The sequence below is a fragment of the Pseudophryne corroboree genome, chromosome 6, assembly GCF_028390025.1.
Source record: "Pseudophryne corroboree isolate aPseCor3 chromosome 6, aPseCor3.hap2, whole genome shotgun sequence".
In the NCBI taxonomy this organism is placed as follows: domain Eukaryota; kingdom Metazoa; phylum Chordata; class Amphibia; order Anura; family Myobatrachidae; genus Pseudophryne; species Pseudophryne corroboree.
The window spans coordinates 727,684,805-727,706,587 of NC_086449.1; the positions used below are offsets into that span (position 1 = coordinate 727,684,805).

General features: G+C 43.8%; 1 protein-coding gene across 1 annotated transcript in view; it reads left to right on the forward strand.

The window, feature by feature from the left end:
• Window positions 1-21,783, forward strand: part of POLR3B (RNA polymerase III subunit B) — a 345,554-nt gene that overhangs the window by 286,315 nt on the left and 37,456 nt on the right. Inside the window, exons 21-23 of the mRNA XM_063928431.1 lie at window positions 3,896-4,054; window positions 11,510-11,627; window positions 15,310-15,452. Of these exons, the coding sequence (XP_063784501.1) occupies window positions 3,896-4,054; window positions 11,510-11,627; window positions 15,310-15,452 (420 nt within the window). The remainder of the gene's footprint in view (window positions 1-3,895; window positions 4,055-11,509; window positions 11,628-15,309; window positions 15,453-21,783) is intronic.

The following is a 21,783-nucleotide window of genomic DNA, read 5'->3' on the forward strand; positions in this document are numbered from 1 at the left end:
TGGATTTATATCTGGACACTGGATTGAGGTGAGTATAATTTGATTCACAGGTACCCCGGATCGTCGGATCAGGAGACGTGGCAGTCGGCGGGTCAACATAGGTAAGTATGTGTGTGTCGGCAGGTGTGTAATAAAGTTTTACTCTCAAGGTGTGTGTCTCTTGTTTTTATTTGGGTATTTTTCCCCAGTAGTACTACAGGTACCAGCGGGCCCGTTTTTCACCCGCATGCTGGTACTTGTGGTTCTCCAAGTGCCAGCTTGCGGGGGAGGCTTGCTGGGACTTGTAGTACTACTGGAAAAACAATATTCTTGACATTTTCTCAAGGCTATCAGCCTCCCATCCGCAGCCCTTGGATGGGGGGGGACAGCCTCGGGCTTCACCCCTGGCCCTAGGGTGGCTGGGGGGGGGACCCCTTGATTGAAGGGGTCCCCACTCCCCCAGGGTACCCCGGCCAGGGGTGACTAGTTGGATATTTAATGCCAAGGCCGCAGATCACTGTATAAAAGTGACCCCCGGCTGTGGCATTATCTGTCCAGCTAGTGGAGCCCGATGCTGGTGTAAAAAATACGGGGGACCCCTACGCTTTTTGTCCCCCGTATTTTTTGCACCAGGCACAGAGCCCGGTGCTGGTTTTAAAAATACGGGGGATCCCCTGTCCATTTTCCCCCCGGATTTTTAGAACCAGGACCGGCTCGAAGAGCCCGAGGCTGGTTATGCTTTGGAGGGGGGACCCCACGCCATTTTTTTTCGGGATTTTTCCATTCCATCGGAGAAAAAAATATATTTAAAAAAATATATAAATAATACTTGTGCCTCCCAAAAAGACAAACCAAGTACCTAATCCCTTCTAATATAAATAGATATGCTATTACCAATAAAAAAAACACCAAAAAAAACATGTTTTACATTTTTTTTTATTAGTTTCACCAACCAAAGTGTGGCGGATTGAAAATGACGAATTTACTGTCTAAAAGCACTGTTGTCGAATTTCCAAACTTCAATTGAATATACTTTTGTCGAATTGCCGCATTTGTACCATTGCAGAAAAGTCGAATTTGACAAAAGTCGAATTTCAAAAAGTCGAATTTGGAAAGTCCGTTTTTTTGAGGGAAAGTACTGTATTGCATTGTCGTTTTTTTTTTTTTGGGCGAAAAAGTCCAGTTTTTCGACAATTTCGGGAATTCGACCGCAATTGCATATACCCCATAGAGTTGATGTGACTTTCTAAAAGGCTCCAGTGTTGACTGATCTGTCCAAAGGACATTCTTCCAGAAGCATTGTATCAGTATGCATTTTAGCAAATGCATGTCTGTTTTTTTGTATTGTCAGAAGTGGAGTACTCCGGGGTTTTCTTCTATGGATCCCAGTGTCGCTCATAAAATACTGTGACCTTGGAGATCAGCATGTATATTTTTGGAAGTTTCCCTTGGCTTTTTTTCTACAATACTTCTGTTTAATCTGGGGTCGATTTTCCTCTTGCTGCTATATCTAGTGAGCTTGGCTATAGTGCCTTAGTTTTTTCTTAATAGAAAAAACTTCTTAACCACTTGCCTGGCATGGGCGCATCAGATGCGACCCTACCTGCAAGTGCTCTATCTGACCTGGTCGCACAGGATGCGACCAGTTAGATAGAGCGTGTTAGCAGCGGCAGGAAAGATAAACTTCCCTCCGCTGCTGCTGTCAGAGGAACTGGAAGGTCCCTCTGCCTCCCTGCACTCTCCCCCTGTGTCTACCGTGCTGCTGATCGGTCAGCACGGCAGGATCCCCCCCCTCCAGCGGCTGCAGACAATGGCAGCTGCTGGGGAGAGTAAATTAACCCTCCCAAGCCACCCCCTGACCCCCCCTGCGTACATGTAGGCTGTCCCGGCTTTCAAATTGAAAGCCGCAATGTTCCCGATGTTCCGATGGTCGCAATGTTCCCTATCGATGTTTCGATGTTTGGGGGAAAATAATATTTTTTAAAATAAATTTAAAAAATATTTTTTTTTCATTTTTTTTTACTAAAATCATTTGGGATAGGGTTAAAGTCATGTTCTTCACTTAATTCACTCATAAAAAAACCCCGACAATTTCGGAGCGGTTTTCGGCGAAATAAATTGTCAGTTAAGTGGTTAATAGCATTTGCAACTGTAGTCATAGGAATATTTGCTTTATCCCGCTTGTCTGTAATTTTATTTATAATCTCCTCAGACAGTTCTCTCCTTTGCTTTCTATTGTCCGTGTTCAGTGTGGTGCACACGAAGATACCAAACAACAGAGTGGCTACTTTTCTCCTTTTAAATAGGCTGAATGACTGTTTAGAAGAATGCAGACGTGTCATGCTAATTCAAGAAAGCAGTTTGTTTGAAATATCACTATAAACAATTTATTTATCTTTTCTAAGGAGCGCCAGCTAATCAATCCAAGACAGATTATAGAATATCTTTGGAAAATAAGCAATAATTTATCACTCTTCACCGTTTATTTCTTTTATTCTATGACATAGGCATTCATGTATACATGAAATAATAGCTTTTATTTTATCACTTTTCAGGAGGAATGAAGCATTGTTTTGGGTGTGGATCATAGGGTCAATCACACTTAGGTCGACAGTGTCAAGGTCGACCACTATTGGTCGACAGTGACTATGTCGACACCCAGAATAGATTGACACAAGCATTAGTTTGACATGAGCATGGTTGACATGACAAAAGGTCGACACACGTTGTTGTTGTTTTTTTAATGATGTCATTTTCTACGTAGAGTGATTGGGAACCACAGCTAATGCACCGTATCCCCTCGCATGGCTCGCTTCGCTCGCCATGCTTCGGGCAAAGTGCCTCGCTCCACTACCACTGCGCTCGGCACAGGTTACCGTTCCCAATCGTAGTACACGTGGATCGTAAAGTATGAAAAAGTTTAAAAAAACCAACTCATGTCGACCTAGAAATCATGTCGACCTAATGCATGTCGACCAATAGTGGTCGACCTAATGACTGTCGACCTAGAGACCGGATACCATTGTTTTAGTGTATATATCCCATGTACGCTGTTTTATAAAATCCTCAATATTCTAACACTGCTGCATTGCCTTTGTGTATGTTTCCACTCTCGATCAGTACCTCTGACCGCTTGGAGATTGACACTTATGCATGTTTGATCTTCTGTTTGGGGATGCAGTTTAATATTGTCCTAGCTTTTGGCTATATATATATAAATATATATATATATTTATTTATTTATTTATTGACAGTCTGCCGGCACTCATGTAGACCACTCCAGCCGCTCAGGTGCTCCACCAAGTAATATGGATATCCCCTCCAACAGATGCAGGCATTCAGAGACTTAGTACATGCTCAAATAATATTTGAGCATTTGCTAAGTCTCTGAGTGTCTGCATCTGTTGGAGGGGATATATATAGATATATATAGGGCAGTCTGATCTCTCCTGTTCCAGTCAGCTACACTATTGTGCAGTGTATGCAGGTATATCCATGGCTCAGCACAGATGGTTAAATCAAATTGACTAAGTCACCTGTGGCCAAGCATGGATAAACTTAAAACCTGGACTATTGGGGTGCCTTGAGGACCACGTTTGAGAACCTCTGGTCTAAGCTTAATGAATGTCCTGAGCTGGCAGATTTAGCAGTTGTTGTTCTATTTTCCGTATAATTTTTACTCCGTGAAATACAGAAGAGGGAGCTCTGCTATTCCTTAATCTAATGAGGACACTGAGGTCACCTACACAAGACAACATTTAGGTAATTTGGAGATCTCCTATGTTGAAAAGGTTCCAGGATATGTACATGCTGGAAAAGATCTCCACTTATGTAAATTTTGTTTTGCTTTATGATTAGTTTTTTCTTCTGTGTACTTTTTTAGCAATTCACAATGTTACCTATTGCTCTTTTCTAGGCTTTGGACGCTGCCTTGTGTACAAGAATGCCAAGTGCACACTGAAACGCTACAGCAATCAGACCTTTGATAAAGTCATGGGTCCTATGTTGGATGCCAACACACGCAAGCCCATTTGGAGACATGAGATCTTAGACGCAGACGGCATCTGTTCGCCAGGTAATATCCTGTATATGCACTTACTGTATTTCTTGTGGGTTAAATTATGCAGAAAGCAGGCTTCTGTGACCAGTGTAAAATTTGGTGGATTTTTGAACTCTTGTTAAAAGACGTTCACAAATTTTCCAGCAAACCTAACAAAAAAACACTGTTCCCATACACAAGAGATATATGTAAGATAATTCCATTCTACTAACAAATAGGGGTGGGAGTATGCAAATCAGTGGTTCTATCTAGCGAGTTTCCCAGTATCATCCCTGACAACACTAAATTATACATAATCTCGGGTAAAGCAGAATTTCTCCCAGCAATAAGCAGAAAGGAGGATGTGCAGTCTAGAACCAGCAAGATTTACCTCTGGTATGAATTCAAGAATGAAAATTATACCCTCCCCTTTTATGCCATACAACCCAGTCTTTCAAAAATTCTGGTATGTGGTCATGGTATTGTAGCAGGCTCGGATAACCTGTGGCTCTTCAGGCGATGGGAGACTACAAACTCCAACATGTTCTTCCTGCTAATAGCTGGCAGGGCAAGCTGGGGCTTTTAGTCTTACAACACCTTTAGAACCACCGGTTGCCCAGTCCTGGTCTGTGGTGGCTGGGCGTAGTTTTGGTATAATTGGCAGACTTTTTGGATGACTCAAACCATGTAAGTCAGACCTATTTGTTGCATTGCACACAGCATCCCTACTGTCTTTACTTTACTGTTCGGATCCATATGCTGGTCACCTCTGATAGATTTGGACTGCTGTTGGTAAATCTAGTACAGTGCTACAACACAGGACATGGGGCCTAATTCAGATCTGATCACAGCAGCAAACTTGTTAGGAAATGGGCAAAACCATGTGCACAGCAGGGGGGGCAGATGTAACATGCGCAGAGACCGTTAGATTTGGGTGGGTTATATTGTTTCTGTGCAGGGTAAATACTGGCTGCTTTATTTTTACACTGTAGTTTGAACACACCCCACCCAAATCTAACACTCACATGTTATATCTGTCCCCCTGCAGTGCACATAGGGCCTAATTCAGAGTTGATCGCAGCAGGAAATTTGTTAGCAGTTGGGCAAAACCATGTGCACTACAGAGGAGAGAGAGGGGGGGGCATATACAACATGTGCAGAGAGAGTTAGATTTGGGTGGAGTGTGTTCAAACTGAAATCTAAATTGCAGAGTAAAAATAAAGCATCCAGTATTTACTCTGCACAGAAACAAAATAACCCACCCAAATCTAACTCTCTCTGCAAAGGTTATATCTGCCACACCTGCAGTGCACATGGTTTTGCCCAACTGCTAACAAATTTGTTGTTGCGATCAACTCCGAATTACCCCCATAGTTTTTCCCATTTGCTAACAAATTTGCTGCTGCGATCAGATCTGAATTAGGCCCTTGGTCATGTGCTATTTCTCCCCCAGTTCTTACATGTTGGTCATTTTTGTAGGGTTTGTTTTGTGTGGTTGACCACTGGAGTTTTAGCTTCCTGTGAAATGTACATCTCTTTTTCTCATAAGTCCTAGAGGATGCTGGGGTCATCATAGAACCATGGGGTATAGACGGGATCCGCAGGAGAAGACATGGGCACTATAAGACTTTGAAAGCGTGTGAACTGGCTCCTCCCCCTATGCCCCTCCTCCAGACTCCAGTTTTAGAATTGTGCCCAGTGAGACTGGACGCACTACAGGGAGCTCTACTGAGTTTCTCTGAAAAATACTTTTTTGTTAGGTTTTTTATGTTCAGGAGGGCTGCTGGCAACAGTCTCCCTGCTTCGTGGGACTTAGGGGAGAGACGTATGACCCACTTCCAGTGAGTTCAAGGGCTCTGCTTCTGGCTACAGGACACCATTAGCTCCTGAGGGTGCTGATCGCTGGGTACGCCTAGATGCTCACACCTGCAGCCGGCCGTCACCCCCTTTCAGAGCCAGAAGTCAGAAGACAGGTGAGTAACCGAAGAAAAGAAGACTTCAGCTTCACTGACGGCATTTTCTGAGGTACCGCGCAGCGGGCAGACGCTGCGCGACAAGCTCCCATACACAGCACATACAGGGCGCAGGGAAGGGTGGGGTGCCCTGGGCAGCTAAAATCATCCTCATTATTCCACTGGCAAGAGGGGACATTAGTGCCACGGCACTGTCCTAACCCCCGCCAGTATAAATATCAGAAAAAGCGGGACAGAAGCGCAACCATAAAGGGGGCGGAGCTTCTTCCTCACGGCGCCATTTCCTCTCCGCAGGCTGCAGAGATGCTGGTCCTCCTCACACTGACAAGTACCAGGGGTACAAAACGGGGGGGGGGAGGCAGGTCAATTGGTGCAATATATATGTGATTGTAGAAGCGCTTTAGGTCTGAGGCAAATTCTTGGTGATTTCAGACCCATTGATTTAGCGCTGGGTTGTGAGCTGGCAAATCCCCTCTGTGTCTCTCTGACAGACTTTACTGTCTGTCTGTCCCCTATATGCCCGGTGTGTCTGTGGGTGTTTGGTGCACGTGCGTCGACATGTCTGAGGCTGAAGGCTCTTCCCAGGAGGAGGCTGTATTAGGGACACAAACGACTGCGGGGGTGACCCTGTCGGCACCGCCGACGCCGGATTGGGTAAATGTGTTCAACGCCTTGAATGCTAATGTGGCTCTTATTAGTAAGAGGCTAGATAAGTCTGAGTCTCAGATCCGGGCATGGAAGAAATCTGTAGAAGATATGTTATTGCAAAGTCAGGTCCCCTCAGGGTCGCAGAAACGTACGCTGGCCCAGTTGGTAGACGCGGATGCCGACACAGACTCTGATTCCAGTGTCGACTATAGCGATTCCAGATTAGATCCAAAGTTGGCAAAGAGCATTCAGTACATGATTGTGGCAGTTAGAGGTACTACATATCACTGAGGACCCGGCTGTCCCTGATAAAAGGGTCTGTATGTATAAGGAAAGGAAACCTGAGGTGACGTTTCCTCCCTCTCATGAACTGAACACGCTATTTGAAAAAGTCTGGGATGGTCCTGACAAAAAGTTTCAGATCCCCAAAAGAATTACGGTAGCTTATCCATTTCCCTCGGCGGATAGGGAAAAGTGGGAGTCACCCCCCCCTCCCGAGGACAGGGCCCTGTCACGTTTGTCTAAAAAGGTGGCTCTCCCATCACCTGACACGGCGGCCCTTAAGGATCCTGTGGATCGTAAACAAGAAACTACGTTAAAGTCCATTTATGCGACCACAGGTACACTACTCAGACCTGTCATTGCGTCTGCGTGGGTAAGTAGTGCTATCGAAAAGTGGGCAGACAACTTGTCTTCTGAAATAGATACTCTAGATAGGGATAGCATCCTCTTTACGCTGGGTTATATCAAGGACGCTGCAGCATACCTTAAGGAAGCTGCGAGAGATATTGGTCTTTTGGGATCAAAGGCCAATGCCATGGCAGGCACAGTTAGACGAGCGTTGTGGATTCACCAATGGAATGCTGATGATGATTCCAAGAAAAGTATGGAGTCTCTCCCATATAAACGTAAGGCCTTATTTGGTGACAGCCTTGATGATTTGGTATCTACAGCTACCGCGGGTAAGTCATCCTTTTTGCCTTATGTTCCTCCACAACAAAAGAAAACGCATCACTATTGGGTGCAGTCCTTTCGGCCCAATAAATACAGAAAGGGCCGAAGTTCTTCCTTCCTTGCTACTAGAGGAAGGGGAAGAGGTAAACGATCACCAGCCTTGTCAGGCTCCCAGGAGCAGAAGTCCTCCCAGGCCTCTGCCAATTCCACCGCATGACGTTGGGGCTCCTATGCGGGAGTCCGCACCGGTGGGGGCACGTCTCAAACTCTTCAGTCAGTTTTGGGTTCGTTCGGACCTAGACCCATGGGTTTTACAAATAGTATCCCAAGGGGACAAGCTGGAGTTTCAAGACGTTCCCCCTCGCCGTTTCTTCAAATCTGCCTTACCAGCTTCTCTCTCGGACAGGGAAGTAGTTTGCGACGCAATATAAAAGTTGTGTCAAAATCAAGTTATCGTCAGCCTGTTTGTGGTCCCGAAGCCAGATGGCTCGGTCAGACCAATCCTAAACCTGAAATCCCTAAATTTCTACCTAAAGAAATTCAAATTCAAGATGGAGTCTCTCCGAGCAGTGATCTCCAGTCTGGAGGAAGGGGATTTTATGGTGTCAGTGGACATAAAGGATGCCTACTTACATGTTCCCATTTATCCTCCGCATCAGGCTTACCTGAGGTTTGCAATTTAGGATTGTCATTACCAATTTCAAACGTTGACGTTTGGTCTGTCCACGGCTCCGAGGATTTTCACCAAAGTGATGGCGGAGATGATGGTTCTCCTTTGCAAGCAAGGAGTCACGATTATCCCGTACTTGGACGATCTCCTGATAAAGGCGAGGTCCAGGGACCAGTTGGTGCAAAACGTTGCACTCTCCCTGACGGTTCTTCAGCAACATGGTTGGCTCCTAAACTTGCCAAAATCTCAGGTGATTCCGACGACGCGGTTGTCGTTTTTGGGAATGATATTGGACACAGAACTACAGAGAGTCTTTCTTCCAGTGGAAAAGGCTCTGTAACTTCAGAGTCTGGTCAAACAAATTCTGAAACCAGCAAGAGTGTCAATCCATCAATGCATTCGGTTGCTGGGGAAGATGGTTGCGGCCTACAAGGCCATTCAGTTTGGCAGGTTCCATGCCAGCGTGTTCCAGTGGGACCTGTTGGACAAGTGGTCCGGGTTCCACCTACACATGCACCGGAGGATAATCCTGTCTTCCAAGACCAGGGTATCACTCCTGTGGTGGCTGCACAGCTCTCACCTCCTAGAGGGGCGCAGGTTCGGGATACAGGACTGGATCCTGCTGACCACGGATGCAAGCCTCCGAGGCTGGGGGGCAGTCACAATGGGAGAAAACTTCCAAGGAAGATGGTCAAGTCAGGAAACTTGTCTCCACATAAATGTTCTGGAGTTAAGGGCCATTTACAATGGCCTTCTGCATGCGGAACATCTTCTTCGAGATCTGCCTGTGCTGATCCAGTCGGACAATGTAACAGCAGTAGCGTACATAAACCGTCAGGGCGGAACGAAAAGCAGAGTGGCAATGGCAGAAGCCACAAGGATTTTCCGCTGGGCGGAAAAGCATACAAGCTCTCTGTCAGCGATCTTCATTCCAGGAGTGGACAACTGGGAAGCAGACTTCCTCAGCAGACACGATCTCCATCCAGAAAAGTGGGGCCTCCACCAAGAAGTCTTCGCAGAGGTGACAAGTCGTTGGGGAGTTCCTCAAGTAGACATGATGGCATATCGTCTCAACAAGAAGCTTCAGAGATATTTTTCCCGGTCAAGGGACCCTCAAGCAATCGCAGTGGATGCACTGGTGACACCGTGGGTGTTTCAGTCGGTGTATGTATTCCCTCCACTTCCTCTCATTCCAAAGGTTCTAAAGATCATAAGAAGAACAAAGATCCGGGCGATCCTCATTGTCCCAGACTGGCCAAGGAGGGCTTGGTATCCAGATCTTCAGGAATTACTCATAGAAATCCCTGGCCTCTTCATCTGCGCGACGACCTGTTACAACAGGGACCATGCGTGTATCAGGACATACCGCGGCTACGTTTGACGGCATGGCGGTTGAGCACAAAATCCTAGCCTGTAAGGGTATTCCCAGTGAAGTCATTCCCACACTTATTCAGGCCAGGAAAGGAGTAACGTCTAAACATTACCACCGTATTTGGAGAAAATATGTTTCTTGGTGTGAATCCAAGGGGGCTCCTACGGAAGAGTTTCGGCTAGGACGTTTTCTCCATTTTCTACAAGCAGGTGTGGATGCGGGCCTAAAATTGGGCTCAATTAAGGTACAGATTTCGTCCTTATCGGTTTTTTTTCAGAAACAATTGTCCTCCCTTGCAGAAGTTCAGACTTTCGTGAAAGGCGTGTTGCACATCCAACCTCCGTTTGTGCCTCCAGTGGCATCGTGGGATCTTAATGGGGTGTTGCAGTTCCTTCAATCACATTGGTTTGAACCGTTACGGACGGTGGAGTTGAAATTCCTCACTTGGAAAGTGGTCATCCTGTTGGCCTTGGCATCTGCAAGGCGGGTGTCTAAATTAGCGGCCTTGTCTCACAAGAGCCCTTATTTGATCTTCCATGAAGATAGAGCTGAATTGAGGACACGTCAACAATTTCTACCGAAGGTGGTTTCCTCTTTCCACATGAACCAACCTATTGTGGTGCCTGTGGCTACTGACGCCTTCGCTGAGTCAAAATCTCTGGATGTGGTCAGAGCTTTTAAGATTTATGTCGCCAGAACGGCTCAGATTAGGAAAACAAAGGCTCTGTTTGTCCTGTATGCTCCCAACAAGGTTGGGTGTCCTGCTTCCAAGCAGACCATTACACGCTGAATTTGTAACTCGATTCAGCACGCTCATTCCACGGCTGGATTGCCGTTACCGGAATCGGTGAGAGCCCATTCTACTAGAAAGGTGGGCTTATCCTGGGCGGCTGCCCAGGGCGTCTCGGCATTGCAACTTTGCCGAGCAGCTACTTGGTCGGGGTCAAACACATTTGCAAAGTTCTACAAGTTTGACACCTTGGCCGATGAAGACCTTAAGTTTGGTCAATCGGTGCTGCAGAGTCATCCGCACTCTCCCGCCCGTTCTAGAGCTTTGGTATAACCCCATGGTCCTTTTGGAGTCCCCAACATCCTCTAGGACGTATGAGAAAATAGGATTTTAATACCTACCGGTAAATCCTTTTCTCTTAGTCCGTAGAGGATGCTGGGCGCCTGTCCCAGTGCGTACTGTATCTGCAGTTATTAGTTGTGGTTACACACATGTTGTGTTACGTTATTGTCAGCATGTTGCTGCAAGTGTTCATGCCGTTGGCTTGTGTTCTGTTGAATGCCACGTTGTGCGGCATGCTTGAGGTGTGAGCTGGTATGAATCTCACCTTAGTTTAACAATAAATCCTTTCCTCGAAATGTCCGTCTCCCTGGGCACAGTTCCTATAACTGGAGTCTGGAGGAGGGGCATAGAGGGAGGAGCCAGTTCACACCCTTTCAAAGTCTTAAAGTGCCCATGTCTCCTGCGGATCCCGTCTATACCCCATAGTTTTATGATGACCCCAGCATCCTCTACGGACTAAGAGAAAAGGATTTACCGGTAGGTATTAAAATCCTATTATTTTCCACATTAACAATTTCACTGTATTCTATACAGTAAAGGACATTTAGTTATAGGTTTGCCCCCCCTGAATATCAATCAGAGCGTTAAGTTTAATATCTGATGAGTTGTATGCTGCACATTTCCAAGCATTAATAATAACTTGTACAAAGTATTAAGCGATAAAGATGTTAAAAATGTATTTTGCAAATGATATTTTATCCTCCGGCATAGACTTTTGCATTTACACTGATCTGATCCCTATGATGTTTATATTAAGCTCCCTGTATTTTGCAATGTTGCACATTCATCCTTCTTTCATTAGGGGAAAAAGTGGAAAACAAACAAGTGCTTGTAAACAAGTCAATGCCGACCGTCACCCAGACCTCCCTAGAGGGCAGTAGTGTGCCACAGCAACCACAGTTCAAAGATGTACCAGTAACGTAAGTTCATTTTACGCTTCTCTACAACCATTGTCTTTGTTGTGATCATGTTAATATAATTAAACTTGAATTATCTTTATTATAATATTTTAAGGCGCTTCGCTTTTGATGTAATATGTAACATGATATAATATGTTATATTATCTTGAAAGTGTGGCTAATTCATTAATTTTGTATTTTCAAGTATTTTACCTGCACTGTCATTTACCAGTAGTCATTTTATTCTTTTAACTAACCATAGTTTTAGTTACACATGCAGCCTATAAAAGTGTACTTCGTTGAAATAAACCCCTTCAGATTTGTTTGGAATGTTAATAAAAAATTACATAAAATTCTATTTAATGTACCCTGATTAAAGGAGAATTAGTTTGAAATCATTATTATCTAAGAACAGGAAACTGAGGGTAAACCGGGGGGCGCATGGTCATCAAAACTGGACAGGTGGGGAGTGGAAAAACATTGCCTGGTCTGGCATTGTGATTTCTGCCGCAACATGCACACAGTGGGGTCAGAATTTGGCGCAAACACCATGAATTCATTGGTCCATTATGCCTTGTGTCCAGTAGCGTCTCTTGCCACGGGCAAGCAGGCTTTTTACCCGGGGTGCCGCTACCCCGAGGGTGCTGCCACCGCCGTGGCTAGAGCCGCTACTCCTGACCCCCTCTCCACGGCTGCAGCAGGCTGTGTGGGCGCCCGCTGCAGCCGGCGTCGCTGACTGACGCTAGAGGTCATAATTGACCCCTAGTGTCAGTGCGGCGCTGCTATGGGAGAGACGTCATGTCGACTCTCTCATAGAGAGGAGTCGGCAGCGGCCAGAGGCAGCAGCGGCAGCTGTCCGGAAGCAGGAGCGGGGCTGGTAAGTATTGTTTTTTTGTTTGTTTTTGTTGTTTGCAAGCGGCGCTACTACAGGGGGCACTACTACAGGGGGCAAATCAACTGGGGGCACTACTACAGAGGACACTGCTATGGGGGAACAGCTACTGGGGGCAAATCTACAGGGGGCACGACTACTAGGGGCACAACTACAGGAGGCACATACTGGAGGCACTGCTACAAGGGGAACAGCTACTGGGGGCAAATCAACTGGGGGCATCGCTACTGGGGGCACTACTACAGGGGGCACAGTTACTGGGGGCACAACTACAGGGTGCACATACTGGGGACACTACTACAGGGGGAACAGCTTCTGGGGGCACTACTACTGGGGGCACAACTACAGGGTGCACAGCTGCTGGGGGTACAGCTACTTGGGGGCACATCTACGTGGGGGCACAACTACAGGGTAGCACAAGTACAGGGGGATAACTGTGGCCATGTTCCTTCCCTATGAAGAAGCCACGCCCCTATTTTTGAAGGCGCACCCCAACTCTATTTTACCATGGGGGAGGGGGGCGCCACAGGAAACTTTTGCCCTGGGTGCCACAAGGTCTAGAACCGCCCCTGCTTGTGTCAATGGGACACATGGTGTAAGGAATGTTTTATTGGCGCACATTAGGCTCCTTAATATCAGTTGAGCATATTTTATATTCCACAACCTATCTGAGTATTGTTGCTGACCATGAGCCTGTGTTTCTGGAACATGCCATGCAAGGGAAGCAAATACATTTATATTTTTTATGTGCAGGGTACATAATTGCTGCTTTTGCATGAAGCCCACAGATGTTGCAAAGCTTTATTTTTACACTGCAATTTAGATTTCAGTTTGAACACAACCCACCCAAATCTAACTCTCTGCACATGTTATATCTGTCCCACCCGCAGTGCAACATGGTTTTTTCCAGTTGCTTTCTTTTTTGCTTTACTTACAGACATAAATCAGGCCCTGAGTGCTTCCGATTATAGCCACAGTCTTCCATCTTGTAATGGCTATTACCAGCATAATAACACGCTATGCTGCAAAGCATGTCACCTCATGCTGGTTGTTCTACAAACATAACAAACTGTAAGTTGTTGATATCAATTAGGCAATACAATTCAGGTGCGTGAAAAGGAGGGGGCAGTCTAGGCTAGAAATACCTAGAAAGGAGGGGGCAGTCTAGGCTAGAGGGGGCAGTCTAGCCTAGGAGGGGGCAGTCTAGGCTGTTCCACAGCACACCAAGCTGTACCTGTACCAAGAATTGAAAGACTTTATATATAATAGAAATCCAGTGGTCCTAGTTACATACGTTTGCAATTATATCATATGCTGCCAGGCCCTGACACTGCTCCTCTGATCTGGTGGTCCCTAACTCTAGGTTTGGGCCTGGAGTGCAGAACTCCATACACCAGCAAAGGCCAGCTACCCCAAGGCAGCACAATGCGAGAAGGTAAAGTGTTAGTACGTGTTAATAATAAGCAAACAAAATCTATATACGAAGATTAATATAATAGTAAAGGTGTAATTAAAATACCAGAAGGATTAATAAATTTGTTAAAGGGGTGGTAAATAAGATCTCGCAGTGTGCTATCCCAATGCAGCCCAGCCCAACCAATCCAGGGGGAACCGCACCCCAGACTCGCCCCAAGTACTAATAATAATGACAACCCTTCCGGGTAATACAACATAATGACACATGATAATGGCATTTGAGCAAATGTATCCGAATTGAGCGCTACCTTACCTGAAGATACCCCTGGGATCTTCAAATAGCACTACAGAGACCAGCGATTCCCCCATAGACAGCTCCCCCACCCATTCCCCACCATAATAATATGCTTCACTGACTCAGTCACGCACCCACTAAGAGTAAGAGACCCTCAACGCTGCTGGCTGGCCAGGAAGAGTGATACTATAAGTAAAAAATATTGTATAGTATAAAAAACAAATAACGTACCTACTAGGCTACTAGTGCAAAAGGGAGTGGACACTCAGGCAGCCTGATGCAGGAGAGAGGCCTGTGGCTTTCCAAAATACAATACCATCCACCTCACACAGTGCAGCGGCGTTGCTCTGCTGCTGGAACATGGCGCTTAGATTTACCCTTCTACGTCCTACTGCGCATGTCCAAAATCTGACATTGTGCATGCGCATAAAGGAGAGGACATGGCCCACGGAAGACACTACTCAGCCCAGCGTCAGCGATGAGCGAGTCATAGCCGCAGTTGTACTGTGTCATTTACATTTGTTAGCAAGTCCCGGGTCCTGGGACAGGAACAGTATGTCGGCGGGGCTTTTGGCTGTTTGTACGGGGGGGTTGCCCCTATCGCCCCTCACTGGATCTGCCACTAGTTTCAGGGCAAAATTGGATCCTAACCGGTACTAAAAAAAGTGGTCACTGCTTGTATATTAAACAATAACAGATAGCAGAATTGAACAGGTGGATATGCCAATGCCTTCCAAATGGTGTCATGCGCAATAGAGGTAGGGCCTTACTGTGTGTGAAACCAGCCCACTTTAGTTAACAGGCAGAAGAACCTTGAATATTGGAGTCTTCAGAGGGAGTATCCGGATTGGAAGACAAATGCACCCCCATAGACTATCTCTTTGTGTTTTGTCATAAATTACTGAGCTCCACCCAATACCACATTTTAATGCTTGTATAATGATTTGTTTCACTGCAATGGCCTGCCTGCTATCCTAGATATTCACATAACTCCTAAACCAGAATTATTGAGAAAATATGTTGATATAAAGTTATTGCAAGAGTTATAAAGCAAATAAATGTAATTTACTCAAGATTATTTAACAATTGTTTTTTTATAGTTATAAAGGGTCTACTGAGTCCTACATTGAGAAAGTAATGATTTCATCAAATGCAGAAGAAGCATTTTTGATTAAAATCCTGCTGAGACAAACAAGACGGCCAGAAATTGGTGACAAATTCAGCAGTCGGCATGGACAAAAAGGTAAGAATCTTCCTCACAATGTACTGATATTTATTTATCCTGTGTTGTATATTAGCAGTTTTTATCTATTCTGAGCCCCAAAGGGAATGACCAAAACCATATAAACCGATAAGCAGCAGTACCTTCTAACAAGTGCGATTTCTGATTATCCACAACATACCCAGCTGGTTCCTATGCCCTCCCACACATAAATACACATAAAGTAATCTGCAAACTATCTAGGAGTGGCGGCCATAGATGCGGGCCTTGTTACTACTAGTGTCTCGGCTTCCACTATTAAAGCCAGACAAGCCCTCTGACTGCGGTCCTGGAAAGTAGACTGAGTCTAAGCAAGCCCTGGAGGTTCTGCCTATTGGGGGGGGGGGGGGGGTTCGGGGGGCGATGCTCTTTTATTGGTCTTGGCCTGGATAAAACATAGGAGGTAAGAGTAACTTTCTTCCCTCTTCTGAGCTCAGGTACCTTCCTTTTGCTAATTTGGCCTCAATGGAGAGCCAAGGATTTAGTCCTAAAGCAAAAGAGTGCTCATTAGCCAATCGGGATGGAGGCTCCAGACTGGCAGCTTTCCCCGTTTGGAGATTTTGCATGCAAGCTCATATGTTTCTCTTTCAGAACTTGGTTCAAGACTACTTCCTACACTAGAATGAGTGATCTTATTTGTACAGGTTACAAAATTGACCTTTTGTGACTTCTTTTTTGAAGATTCTTCACCACGAGTCTACATACTGAATAGATCTTATCAAGCATCTTGCCTTGAGGATAGTGGACCAGGCCCTGCTATCCTCTGCTAAACCAAATATCAAAAATATTTTTTTGTTCAAACCTTTTTCTGATTCAGAAGTCAGATTGGCCCTCCAGACCCTTTCTTAACTTAAACTCCTTAATGTACACTTGAGGTTGGAGATTGTCAAGATGGAGTTGCTTAGGTCAGGGGTCTAAAGCATGGGGCAGTATGTGTTACTGGTATCGATTGACTACAGGGATACCTACCTGCATATTCTCATCTGGAATGATCCTCGGTGTTGTCTTCAGTTTGCGGATTGGAACCTTCACTAATCTCAGGTTTTACCATAATCATCGCGTTAATGACCACTAACTTAAAGACCATAGATGTGACAGTTGTCTCATATTTAGGAAATCTCTTGAAAAGGCTCCCTTCTTCAGAAGTTCTCCTGCCTAAACTACAGATGACGTAACAAGTGTTGGTTATCAATTTCTGAATTCCAACTTTGTTCCATTTGAGGAAGGTGTTCTTGGCTGGATTATCAATTTCTGAAAATCAAACTTTGTTCCATCTGAGATGGTGTTCTTGGGTATGACATTCATCACCCTCCATCACTGGATGTTTCTTCACCAGATCTAGTCACTTCAGGCCATGGTTCACTTAGTGCGGAAGCAAATACAAGTATCATACATACCTTCGATTGACGCTTGGGTATAGGGGGGTACACACTAGGCGATTTCAGCCAAAAAACCCAAACGATATTGACATAAATGTTATTATCGTTTATTTTTAGGCTTATATCGTCCAATGTGTATGGGGGTGATATTGATGACTGATGAACGATGCGCGCTCCTGCACGTCGTTCAACGTTCACCAATGTTGAGCTGACATGCAGCTCAACCCGTCATTGTCGGGCTGAGCTGCATGTTCGGGAATACCATCCGTGACGTCACTGAACATTATCGTTGAACGATAACGTTCAGTGCATATGCACTATATCGTCGAACGCTATATCGTTCAACGATATAGTTGTCCATCGCTGGCATTCCAGAATCGGCTAGTATGTACCCACCTTAAGATTGTCTCCACCTTTGAGGCAGTCCAGTTTCCACCAGTTTAATTCAAGGGTGATTCAGATTGAAATACTCAGGAAATGGAACATTTCTCACCTGCAGCTGTCCCAGTGTATTACCATGTCTACTTTCAGAGGGTAGAAGGGCAGTCATACAACAATCCACTTTCAAGGGACATTGAACTGGCCCTTCTTACAAATGTCTTCATACACCGGGAAATTTCACCAATACCTGACCAGTGATCTAACTTTCCTTCAAGGTAAGCCAGTGAATATTTCTCTTCAGAATGCCACAGCTGTGGCTTATCTGAATCACCAGACCATGTGGGAGACCAGCCAGATAATTAGATGGGCAGAGCGACAAATCCCAGCCATTGCTGCCATTCTTCTAATGGACAGGTGGGGGTCTATTAACTGTTGACATGATGGCATCACAGCAGGACCACAAGGCTCAGAAGTACTGTTCCAGGGACAGGGACCTACATATGCTACAGTACTACAGGATCAACAATTCCCAGTGACACCGGAACTTGGTACCTAATTCAGAGTTGATCGCAGCAGCAAATTTGCTAGCAGTTGGGCAAAACCATGGGCACTGCAGGGGGGGCAGATAGAACATGTGCAGAGAGAGTTAGATTTGGGTGGGGTGTGTTCAAACTGAAATCTAAATTGCAGTGTAAAAATAAAGCAGACTGTATTTACCCTGCACAGAAACAATATAACCCACCCAAATCTAACTCTCTCTGCACATGTTATATTTGCCCCCCCCTGCAGTGCACCTGGGGGGTGATTCCAAGTTGTTCGCTCGCTAGCAGATTTTAGCAGCATTGCACACGCTAGGCCACCGCCCTCTGGGAGTGTATCTTAACTTAGTAGAATAGCGAACGAAAGATTAGCAGAATTGCGAATAGAAAATTCTTAGCAGTTTCTGAGTAGCTCCAGATCAACTCACAGATTGCGATCAGCTCAATCCGTTTAGTTCCTGGTTTGACGTCACACACACGCCCTGCGTTCGGCCAGCCACTCCCCCGTTTCTCCAGCCACTCCCGCGTTTTTCCCTGACACGCCTGCGTTTTTCCGCACACTCCCTGAAAACGGCCAGTTTCCGCCCAGAAATACCCACTTCCTGTCAGTCACACTCCGATCACTTCAACGATGAAAATTCCTCGTTCGGACGTGGGTAAATCTACTAAGTTTTGTGCTAAAATACTTAGTGCATGCGCACTGCGTACCATGCGCATGCGCATTTTTGCCTTAATCGCTCCGTTGCGAAAATCGGCAACGAGCGAACAACTCGGAATGACCCCCACGGTTTTGCCCAACTGCTAACAAATTTGCTGCTGCGATCAACTCTGAATTAAGTCCTTAATCTGCAAAGTAATATAAAAAGTTATCAGGAGAAACAAAAATAAACAATCTTCTCCTTTTCTGAGCAATAGTGTCCAGTCATATACTGTACGTATAGTATCTTGTAATGTTTGCATTTATATAACATGAATTACTGCTCTGCACTGAAAGTAAAATATTACAGTCAAATAATCAACTGCCGTTCAGCGCTATTACAGTACAGAATATTTAAATAAAAATATGTACTACTGTCAGATGTGGTGTAGTAATAGGGGAATGGGTCTACTGAAATACCATGAAAAATGTGTAAATTCAAATAAAGGGTACAATTATGTGTATTATATATGACACAAGTTTAGCACATCCATATAAACAATATATAGATAATTAACAAAATTGTAGGAATCAATCACTTTTTTGAAAACTTTGTGCCCCTTTCAGCCTTCATGTGCCCACACCTAGCACTCTCCACCCGTCTAATACCGTTTGGCATTGCTGCTCAGTCCTCTGATCTGCAGAATCTTTGTTGGAGGTGCTAATCCTTTTTCACATGACAGAATGAGACATGCGCTTAAAGACCAGTCCTATATTGATTTCTTTACATCAAAGAAACAGCCCTTTTTCTATTTTCCTTCTAGTTCTACAACTTAGAGGAAATATTGAGACTAGAAATCTCGGTGTTTAGGAAACAGATTCCTCATCAGGCATTCAAAAAGCTGTGTAGATCTTTTTACAAAGCTTACTAGCCATGGTGGTGTTGATTTTAAATCCAGCCTCCCCCTTCTTCCTCCTTGTAATAATGGATTTCTTGTAAGTCCCACTTGCTTAAAGCTAATATTTGGTGTAGGGCTGTGTTTTAACTCTAGTCTATTCCTTGTAAGTCAGTATAAAATATAGTTATATGACCCATGTATAAATAGATTTATTAAAATAATACTAATATAATAACATAACTCACATTCCGAAGGGAAATGTAAACAATGTATGTGCTGTATTCTGCCTTAAAGCTGGACAACCTACAAACATAGCTGTGGTAGAACTACAAGTTCCACAATGCTTGCAACCCTTGTAGTTCTGCAATAGCTTGGATGCTGCAGGGAAAATTAAAAAAAAATAAAAGAAAGCTTAAAAATGGATTGTGAGTTTAATGGCATCTGAGACAAGGAACTTGTGTTTTTCCATGCCCCTTCAGGGCATTTTGTTTCCACCTTAACAGCTTGGAAAAAGCAAACTGCGTTTATGTGGTTCTCTCATAAATAAGATGTTCCTTCTGTAAATACTCATTTCAAATGACAGAATAATTGGCAAGTCTCAAAAAAAGGAGCGATGAGGCTTCTTTTAATTGCTTAGGGTTTTAGCTGCTGTTCTATCTATGAATTCCGTATTAAATGCTCATTTAAAGGTAAGCAAATATTTAGCTCACCCTGAGCCCATGAAGCTGACCCAATGACCTCACAACACATTCTTTAGAGGCTCTCTCACTTTCCTCGTTTTATGGCACAGAATAAAATTACAGTTGTGTTTTCTGACACTTCTAAACTAAGTACACATTGTTACGCCAAAGGCTTTTTGGGGTTTTTTTTTTGTTTTGTTTTTTGCTGTGTGTGTTTTGTCAAGTTCCTGTAGTTGCCTTATAATAGGGTAGGAGCATTGTGAGGTTTTCAATTAATCAGGTCTTTGTGTGCTTACCACTATGCAAATGTAGTAGCCTCAGTCTCTTTAGAGGCTTCTGTGAAAGCCGTATACCCAAATGCATTGTCTCTCCTCACCCTAAACTCATGTTTGAATCGAAAGCTACTAAAAAATGTTGTCCCTGCTTTTCTTGTAATTGTAATGTTCCTTGTAATTTTTTTTCTAGATTCGTAAATTTCTGCATTATACGTGTTAATGTTTTCTCGTTATTGGTACTTTTTTGTTTGTTCCCCAATATTTGCAACTCATGCTATAGAGTGATAAAGATTATAATGGCACCATATAATTATTAATAAAGCATTTTGTAACCTTACTACTGCTTGACCAACTTGAACTAGAATTTTTCATTTTATTGTCATTTTGCGATAAAAACTAATGTATGATCATTTTTCTGCCATAAACACAAATACAATACATGTCTAATAGTTACTCAAATAATTTAATTTCCCTTTATATGTCAATAGTTTAAGGAGAAGGGACTTAAAACAACATATAAAAACTAATGCATTTAATTTATTTATTTTTATTTATTTTTTAAATAATTTTCTGTTTTTGATCATTCACAAAATTGTTAAACTATTGTATTTGTTTTTTATTGTAAACTAAAGTATGAAGAGCATTTTGATTTGTCAAATGCACTATTTCAATCTGAATTCAAAATATCAGATGTGTTCTTGGTAAAAAAAAAATAAACAAAAAAAATTGTGGTCTTATTTACAAATAGTTTGTAGTAGTGTTATGGGGTTTTGTGGTAGTACAATTAATTATTTTTTATTGTTATTTAATGTACTTAAAATTTTTGTCATTACTGATGGAAAGTTTAATTTTGTGAACTGCTCTGTTGTCGTAGATTTTTCTATTTTAGATGTTTTCAGTTCGGGCATTAAAAGCTCTTAATTTTAATATTACCCTTCTAAGTATTCATTACCTTCAAACTATAACTTATTCTAAGCTCATTATGCCCCCTTTGTGTAATCTTGTATTAAAATCTGTCAGCTATGACTGGTCTTACAGGCACAGTCAGCGGAGCAGAATAAGTTAATTATTTACTTGTGTCACTCGGCCTCTTGATCTAATGAAATGCACAGCTGTGTTAGATCTGCGGATGGATGTGTAGATCCCATTGTTACACGAGTCAGCAGAGGGTAGGAGCCGCTATGATGGAGAGTCCCCACTTCTTTCTACTGTTTTGCTTTTCTGTGTCGATTTCATGGTTCTTTTATCACTCACTTTCACACAAAACAAACAACACAGCGACTGTCTGCTATGGGAACCGCTTTGGCACATAAAAGGGGTTCTCAGGAATTGGCGCATTCAATGTTACCTTGAGCTTAAGTTCTGGTTCGTAGTGTTTGTTTTAAACAAGGCTGCAATATAATACAGAAGAAACACGTGTAATGTTCTGTCTGCTGTTTTTAAATCTTTTAAGTGATAGACAACAATAGATGATATTTGATTAGGCTGCTGCTGTATGTTATATAGTAGAAAATGCTTTATTC